This window comes from Saccoglossus kowalevskii, chromosome 4, assembly GCF_978046115.1.
Source record: "Saccoglossus kowalevskii chromosome 4, keSacKowa6.1, whole genome shotgun sequence".
NCBI lineage: Eukaryota > Metazoa > Hemichordata > Enteropneusta > Harrimaniidae > Saccoglossus > Saccoglossus kowalevskii.
The window spans coordinates 25,456,540-25,465,403 of NC_140644.1; the positions used below are offsets into that span (position 1 = coordinate 25,456,540).

General features: G+C 34.8%; 2 protein-coding genes across 2 annotated transcripts; one reads left to right on the forward strand and one right to left on the reverse strand.

The window, feature by feature from the left end:
- The first annotated feature begins 1,824 nt into the window (after positions 1-1,824).
- On the forward strand, positions 1,825-4,286 carry LOC100372330 (histamine N-methyltransferase-like). Its single transcript, XM_002737089.4, has 3 exons — positions 1,825-2,010; positions 3,007-3,327; positions 3,603-4,286. Exons 1-3 carry the CDS (start codon positions 1,878-1,880, stop codon positions 3,953-3,955), a joined length of 807 nt encoding a protein of 268 aa, XP_002737135.2. The 5' UTR covers positions 1,825-1,877; the 3' UTR covers positions 3,956-4,286.
- Positions 4,287-6,187: 1,901 nt separating this feature from the next.
- LOC146747230 (fibulin-7-like) lies at positions 6,188-7,296 on the reverse strand. Its single transcript, XM_085498578.1, has 3 exons — positions 7,166-7,296; positions 6,942-7,050; positions 6,188-6,446 (listed from the first exon to the last, which is right to left on the reverse strand). The coding sequence occupies exons 1-3, from the start codon at positions 7,202-7,204 to the stop codon at positions 6,280-6,282; spliced, it is 315 nt and encodes a 104-aa protein (XP_085354704.1). The 5' UTR covers positions 7,205-7,296; the 3' UTR covers positions 6,188-6,279.
- Between the last annotated feature and the right edge of the window lie 1,568 nt (positions 7,297-8,864).

Sequence of the window (8,864 nt, forward strand, 5' to 3'; positions counted from 1 at the left end):
ACTTTTTAATAGTGTTATAGGCACTTTAATTCCAATTTGATAAAATAAACACTCGAGGAAACCTCTCTTTTACATCCATGTGGTTTATGTTAATTAATTTTTTTGTTAACGTCGTTCATCTCGGGTGGAACAGTGTCATTGCTATACGTTACTCATCACGTCTTTGTTTAGTGACAAGGGCTGACAAAAGCACGTGTTCTTAAAGTGTAAATTTGTGACAAATTTGAAAGAATGCCCTTTGATTACATTCAATGGGACATTCAATTTTGTGCTGCACACCCAATAACACTTTCAGTGAATGCAATATTTAAGTTCATACTGTCAACAATCCAATCAACTTCCTGTGCATATTTTGCTGATTGATCACATGTTACCATGATTGATAATTTTAGAATTCAATATACAATCAACAGCTGCTTCAAGTTAGCAGAATGCTTGTTTTTGTATTTCGTAATAAGAATATATAACTAAATAACATATAATGATTATGTCATTAAACATTTCACGTCGTTTTTTAGAATAAGTTTTTAATATTTAATGTGCCTGGATGACAGTCACATTCTGTCACACTGTATTATTATTATTATGGCAGTTTGTTCAGTCTGCTACTGAACACGTAAGATCTGAAATTCAGGTAGAGATACAGTTTACCTGACAGGTATTTTAATTAGGAAACCAAGATGACCTCCCTTGTCCACAAAACTATATATTTTCGGAAAGCTTATTGTATGAATTTTAAAATTTTGTTAGTATATGAAATATGCACAAAAATGTGCTTTTTTGGTCAAAAGTGATTAAAAAAATATTAGCTTCTACACCATTTTTCTGTTTTCTGTCAAAATTGGTTTATGGGTACATCTGTTTACTATGAAGAAAGCGCCGTCTTGAAAACTGTCTACCAGTTGTCAATTTTGCAGGGCAGAAGCTCAAATTTCACTACTTCAAGTTTATGCATAAATTAACACCCAGGCTAGTTGTCTGTACGATTGTTGTAACACTGTTCAACCAAAAACAATGCCCCGACGGCGTTTTGAAGATTCGGCGTTTTTGTGTGGAAAAATCCCTTGCATACGAGCACATAATTACACGAAGAACCTAGAACACTTTCCTGGGGTATTTAAAATTAAAAATTGGCATTCCAGCTCAGCAGCCAATCAGCGACGCCCTAACGCTTAGATGACAATTTCGGTTTCAAATACCCCGGCTTAGTGGTCTAGGTTCTTCGCGTAATTAGGTGTTCGTATGCAAGGGATTTTTCCAAACAAAAACGACGAATTAGGCCGAATTTTGTTATCGGTTGGCTTAATATAACCCCAACGGACCGTATTTTTGTGAAAGATTGGTATTTTTGTCCTGATTTGTAGGAATCTATAAAACGCACTTCACAACTTCTCTCTTATTTAGTTTTATGCGTCATTCAAGATGGCGGCCCGCATATAGTAAATATCGTATTTATTTTATCATCACGTGTGCGCCAGCTGACTGTGCGTCTTCCCTGAAGCCCAAGAGCTTGGCTGTGTTCAGGCTGACTGCGTGAAACCGTGCTTCGGTTTATTTTTCTTCAAATAATCTCTCTGCTTATGATTTTATTGATATTTCGGCAGCTTTTTCCCTGTTACATATCTTTTACCCAATTCTACTTTTTCGGCCATCTTGAAAGTAGTTCGATATAAAATAACTGGTGACGTTAGTCGATAATATGGTGACGTTTACCATGCATATCATGACGTTTACCATGCATATCGAAATTCTACGTCACATCATGGTGTCATATTTGACATGGTCATTTAACAATTATACATATGCTTCACATTACAGCTATCATGTCTGAACGTATAATTTCCCTATCAAATCATGGTGAAGATTACCATGACAGAATGGCTGCCTTATTTGGATCCAACAAAGCAGCAGTAAACACAGCAGGAAATGAGAATATTAAGAGGGCTCTGGCTAAGTTGAGACATGACCCATCACATGAAATGCGCGTTTTAGCAATCGGCAGTGCAACAGGTAAGTACTGAAGTTGTTGATAAGTAAATAGAATAGGGTTGCATAATAAAAATGTAAACTATCTTGCTATCAACGACATTTATTTTTAATATCAATTATTTGCAATATAAATGTATGTATACTTTGCTTTCCCTGGTAATGCCACCTCCTAGTTTTTATAACATATACTGTATTTATTTGCCTGTAAACCACGATGCCTCGACGACCTACAACAAAAGATCACTTTCTGCTAATATACATTCATGCGATCCGGTCTTAGTTTAGTGACGATACAACATCTTGTTACATATTGGCCCCTATTAAAATAATAATAATAATAATAATAATAATAATAATAATAATAATAATCGCCCATGCACTGGTTAAAAGGCGGTTGTCGTCGCGCCGCGCATGTGCGATAGTTGTGTTGATAAACATGATTTTCCCACAGTCCAATGCGCTCCTTTGATACCTTTCAATCACCAAAGAAATTACTTAGCTAATTTCCCTTTATTAATATATCAAATAATATTGTTTCAAAAATCCGAAGTGTTATGTTTAACTCTAAAATACATCCATTCACTAAGTACATCCATATAGAATATTGGAATTTGACTTGGAGAAGATTAACGCAATAGTTTAACAACTTAGAATATTTAGAAATGTGAGTCCACGTTGCTTTTGAATTTGGCAGTTTCAGTGATTTGTTCAATAGCTCTAAATCTACTATTTCTAAGTACAGAATTGTTTTAAATACACTATTTACAGTTGTTCTATGTTTGTTGTCCATTCATGGACTCAAACAAATAGTTCGTGTTTTTGTTTTGTTTTGTTTTTGTTTATTTAATTTGTTAATTTAGCCGGGCGTAGCCTCTTGCAATAAGAACCAGTGAGAACCAGTTTTCAGTTTATATCATTTAATCGGCCAATTTACATTGGGAACATACAATGTATTTGTTATATACTCAACCAAGCTTTTACTCGAGTTTGACAATTCATTATTATCTTTCTGTTTAGGATCAATAGACGAAGGCATCATTGACACACTTTGTGAAAAGTATCCTAAGATAACATATACAGTCATAGAACCTGTGGCTAGCGGAATAAACGCTTTTAAAGAGCGTGTGAAATCACATGGTGGTAAATGGTCTGGAGTAACCTTTGACTTTTTGCAACAGACTGTAGAAGATTATTTAGATCAAAGAGATGAACTCCAGAAATACGACATCATTCATGCATTTCAAAGCGTGTATCATTTCTCCGATTTACGTAATATTTTGGTTACTCTGTATGGGATGCTGAATACTCACGGTATATTTCTAATAAGAGCTACAGGAGGTAATGTACTGATTCAACTACATTCACAACACAACAACCCTTTATTTTTTCAAATCCCGAATTCAAATCCCGAATTAATATCATTAATATCACACGTAACTGACAGGGAAATTACAATTAACAGACTTAGATACACAATATTGCACAAGAACAAAATGTTTTCGTATTGATACAAGATGCAAAATATGACATCAACAAATAGTGTAAATCGGATGCCCTTTTTAAATAGTTCCTTAAGTGTATCGGGAGTATAATGTGCATTCTTTTCCCTGTAGGGAACTGGGAAGCTTGCTATTTGAAAATCGGCGAATACTACCACGACCCCAGTTACCATTTCATAGGGACACAGTATATTAAGAAATTATGTCAGTCAGCCATTGTGGATTTAACTATAGAGTCCTACTACCGTGAAATATCAGTCAATGTAAGTGATTGCTTCAATGAGGAATCCATAGATGGGAATAAGAAAATTGATTTTATCTTCCAGGTTTTGAATTTCCGTCAAAACCTGCCGCCTGAAAGGCAACAGATTTTTCTTGACTTTTTTAAAAATTGCTGCGTTGAGAAAAATGGCGAGATGATGTTCAATGACGTGGAAGAAGATGTTGTTATTATAAAATCGAAGTAACGATTATGTCATGTTCATAAAATACAAGGAATAGACTAGCGAACTAAAAAGAAAAGTAAAAAATATTGCAGCGACAAGTTGTTTGACGGATCATTCCAGTCAACTAGCTTTATTTATGCTGCCGATTCATAGATATTTAAACACATTTAACTAGACATTTTGTGGTGCAAAGGATAAGATGTTGAAATTATTTATATCCATCTAATGATAACATTGCACCTTAGATTTAATCTCAAATAGAATATGAAATATGACAATATTAGTTATAGCACGACTATTGCCCAGCCAACTATCATGTATGTATGTAGTACTGTAGTGAAATAAATTAATACACTTGAAAGAAATGTGTTTATTTGTGTGATCACGTACTAGGCAACCTGCATGGTGAATGGTACTAAGACTGTTCCTTATCTTAAATGAAATGGTGGTTTTATGGGGGGAAATCTGTTTTATCTGTAATAAATATTAATTACAATGGCCTCAGCAAATCGTTCCTACTAATATTAGAGTATACGCACAGCAATTGAATGGTTGAATTGTTTGTGATTGTCGCGAAATGACTGCAGTTTAATTTCCCCAAAAATACACGTATATTCTGTAAGTTTATTGTGACTAGCGCTTGCTACATAATAGAAATCCTGAAAGGATGAAAAGATGTATGGTAATACAAAGCTGCTATGAGGACGAATGACCGAGGTAGTTATATGAATGGGCGAGACCTGAATTAAACTTCATTTGCACACATGAATGTTTATTGCAAAGTTGTATTATTATATATACGTTTATGACAGCATATGTGTGTGCTCTCACAACTATTTATTTGTATGAACTGTTCATTAAAGGTTAACCAAATATAAATTTTCGCACGATTGATTTTATTTACCATAAATATATTGATAAAATAAGACTGTATGCAATGTATTGTGTAGTTTCAATTGATTAAATGTGTCGCTTTTATTCCAAGTGCCGGCGTCTTTTATTGCACAGTGTTATTCTCAGGAAGTGCGCGTATTTGTAATATTTGAATGTAAAACGAGTGCTGCGGAATTAAATTGTGCGGAATTATGAATTGCTTGAACAAAAAAGTTAAAAGCAAATTGAAAAATAGATTTATTGATTGTTTGGTTGATGTATGTCTAATACGCAAGAACGTGAATGTTATTGCGATTAAATACATTTATATTCAACATTATATATCCATAGAAAGAACAGTTCAGTTACGAATTCATAATTACGTAGTTATACTAACTGAATGTCGTGCCTTGTGGTCTGTTTGATTTGAAAGTTCATCGCGACATACATTAATCATTCAACGGAACTAAACTAGCCTTCATATAACATTCGTCATCATGGCAGCCATGGAAATACCCATTACTTTCGTATGTCCGATGGTTAACATGCATGCGTCAGTAAAAGTGTCTTCACTACAACTTATTACCGCCATGAGCTTTTAACATAGTTACTCTGAAATGATCTATAATTTAGCAAACCTCATTACACCTCAATCCAGTGACAGAACTTCAGGCAAATGGCTCTGTTACGTTCTCGTGGATCTCGTAGACTGCAAATATTAAATTCCATACATAATGACGTAATTATCTAATATATTCGATATCCAGTAGCTTTGGTTCCTTACTGCCACGAATCTGTATCACAGTATTAGATTGAATGACTTGTGATTTATGTATGTCACCAGGAATGTATACCGTTAATTTTTACTACAATATGTTACACATGTTGTAGAACCACTCAATCAATAATGGTTTACTTTATAGCAATTAACCTGTTGATAACAGGTCAATTATAATGAGTTTACTAATTTGTGATAAATTCAGAAATGAAACTAAATGTGGTACCATTTATCAAAATAAACTGTACCAAGCATCGCAATTCTTAAATTATGTCTGTAGATACTTTGTTATAATTACCACAAGTGTCCGTCGCTCCAGATTGCGGGTAGCATTACTCGTGATTTCGGTATATCTTGCCGTGACATCGCTGGTTTACAATGCTGAATGAACTAAACCTGTACATTGCTTAAACAGCTGGAACTCAAATTGATGTCAAACTGTTGCTACTATCGACTTTTTGCCTCTCGTTTCGCTCAGACATAGCCAGTCATCTCACCTCATTGGGGCAGATCGTTGATCTATTCAAATTTGTGTGTTACCCTGTTACTACCCACAGTTCTTTGCGACAGTTCGTCATCGAAACTCTTTCTCGGCACAATAATAAAAATACATCAACATTTTATATAACAATGACAGAATAAATTAAAAATAATCTATTCAAATATAATACGACACTGTTTCAAGTACACAGCGTTAAACGCATGTTGGGTAATCGTCACTCCATGTACCATTCTGACACGTGATACTGGATGCACCAACCAGCGAGAACGGATTATCACAGGTGAATGAAGTCACGTGGTTATGGTAATGGTCACCCGATGTTGCTCCGTTTGTTGGTATAGGCGCCACTGTACAATCAGCTAAGGAAAACAATGAATAAATGATTAAGATGACGCTTTGTTGAATTTATGTTTAGCTAAATATTATAAGGAAATAAATATTTGTTTCAAGCATAAGGATATAAATACTGTGAAATACTTTATTTTAGCTGGAATTAATTTTCACTGAAAATAATTTTCGTGTGTTTTGTATGAAATTTATTTTCACTGATTTCTGACGAGTTGAATGCAAAATATGGGAGAAAAGGTATATTCGCTAGATTTTATTTTCACAGAATCATTCCTGCAGCGAAAATAGTGAAAATTAATTCCAAGCGAAAATAAAGTATTTTACAGTATATGCATAAACTATCCCCAAACTCTCAGTTACTATGGTGACGCATAATTCGAATGATATGATAATGTATAATTAAGAATTTTAGATAAAATTACATTCATGCAATATTCTGAAAGACAAATTCTCATATTATTATTTTTTTTCTGTCCATGAAAATGTCTACAAGCTATTGTACCTACCACATTGTTGTATAGGTAAGCACTGGTACCCCTTGGGTGCATCACAGGTTAACTTACACATCTCGTTGGTACTGCAGGGGTTGGGTGTACATGGACCATGTATGTAGTACTGAAAACAAATAGTAATGGTTATGATTTTCGTAAGATATCAGTGCGTTTTTACAAAAGAACTTATATAGTCATATTAATACAGCCATGAATATGCGACATTTTTCAACACTCACCTCTTCATAGTTAAGTTCATACAAATCCACACCAGCCATCGGCACTACGTCACCGGGATTCGTGTAACTGCCGACGTCATTCACTTCACACAAGCGTGTCTGAGAGTAGAAGTTGAACGACACGCACGCATCGACCTGTTGACAATACGCAGCGCAATGTAGTACATTTCTGGCAGTCCGTGATCTAATCACATGATCTCGAAGATATGCCCCATTTTGGTGCGTTGTAAGGTGCATGGACTTGCGACAAACATCGGAATACACTGGTGGTGTTTTGTCTGCAAACCAGTGGAATAACGTTAGCACAATCGGCATATATATGTGTGAGAGAGAAATCTTATCACAGGGTTGAAAAACAAAATTGTAAGAGCATATGTACAAGTCACACTGAACTGATTTGTATTCTAGCAACTATATTTCACACTTTGATTTAAACCTCATATGTGACCACAGTATTAGGACAATAGTTGTCTAATACCAGGTTGTTATGCATTTCAACACGATTCTATCCCATAAATTTGATTTGTGTCATATTCTAAACGGAGTGGCATATATGATGAATGAGTCCTGTACAGCGAAACATTCACTGTTTGTCACGTGATACATATCAAACACGTCTGTGGGCGAGACAGTCACTGAATAAAGATCACTTGAAGTGAGTTCATTCCAATTAATAATATCCCCACATATGCCGCCGATAGAATCAGAGTATACCGCCTATGAAGAAATTAAGCCGCATATTCATTAGTAATTGCGATATCTTTTGGATCATGAAGTCAGTATTTGGAATTTCAATTCAAAAAGAGTTTGGTAACTGCTAGGGCTATTATTATAGAGTGTAAACATTCAGACGTAAGCATACATACTCATGTAATGTAGAGTCAACTTTGTCGTCTTAGCAGTTAATGATGTCATTGTTTGCATGCGAGGATAATCAGCTTATGTATGGGTATGATATCGAAAATAACACACTATTTCGTGTTTTTCGTGATAGCATAATTTCGAGTGTCGGTGAAAGTTGTATGTTTACTTTTGTTGATAGACATTAATTTATTCATTTTGACGGTTTTCGTTCATATGGATGAATATTATCGCAAAAACAGTTATCGAAATATATGTACATGAGATTTGGCAAGTGATGGAGCTGAATGTTAGTTACCATGACGTAATGGAGTATACGAAGTTGAAAACAATGTTGAGACGTTGTCGAGCCAGTATGTAGTAAAACTACTTCGAACAGCTACAACTACTAAGTACAACTTGGTAACGTAAGCGAAGTGATTAAGTGTCGATTTCATGAGTAAAAAGGGGGTTATCACGAATATTGCATTCTATGTAACTTCACATCAACTGATTATCATACGTTGTACCATTGAAGGATTGAAATTGGTATATAATACTTGTTTTTGTGTATTCATGGTCAACGGAGATATGTGGCAAACAACATAATTAGAAACACTACGGTATCCATACTTGTGTTGCAGGTTATTCGAGAAAAAGGGTTTTCGTATATATTACAATGGTGAACAACATGAAAGTAGAAACAACATACCAAGCGAAATAAAAAAGAAGCTTTAAACTCCCTTCGTATCATGGAATCGACACGCGCGCAGACAAACGAACATACATACATTACAACATTAAGTATTCGAACTCGTATTCACAATATGCGTTCCTAAACACACATGAGCATCTTACG

Coding starts and splice junctions, on each gene's coding strand:
- LOC100372330 (XM_002737089.4), top strand. CDS start 1,878: ATGGCTGCCTTATTTGGATCCAACAAAGCAGCAGTAAACACAGCAGGA. Junction 2,011..3,006: donor AGCAATCGGCAGTGCAACAG/GTAAGTACTGAA, acceptor CTTTCTGTTTAG/GATCAATAGACGAAGGCATC. Junction 3,328..3,602: donor TCTAATAAGAGCTACAGGAG/GTAATGTACTGA, acceptor TTTTCCCTGTAG/GGAACTGGGAAGCTTGCTAT.
- LOC146747230 (XM_085498578.1), bottom strand. CDS start 7,204: ATGGCTGGTGTGGATTTGTATGAACTTAACTATGAAGAG. Junction 7,051..7,165: donor ATGAACTTAACTATGAAGAG/GTGAGTGTTGAA, acceptor ATTTGTTTTCAG/TACTACATACATGGTCCATG. Junction 6,447..6,941: donor CTTACCTATACAACAATGTG/GTAGGTACAATA, acceptor TGTTTTCCTTAG/CTGATTGTACAGTGGCGCCT.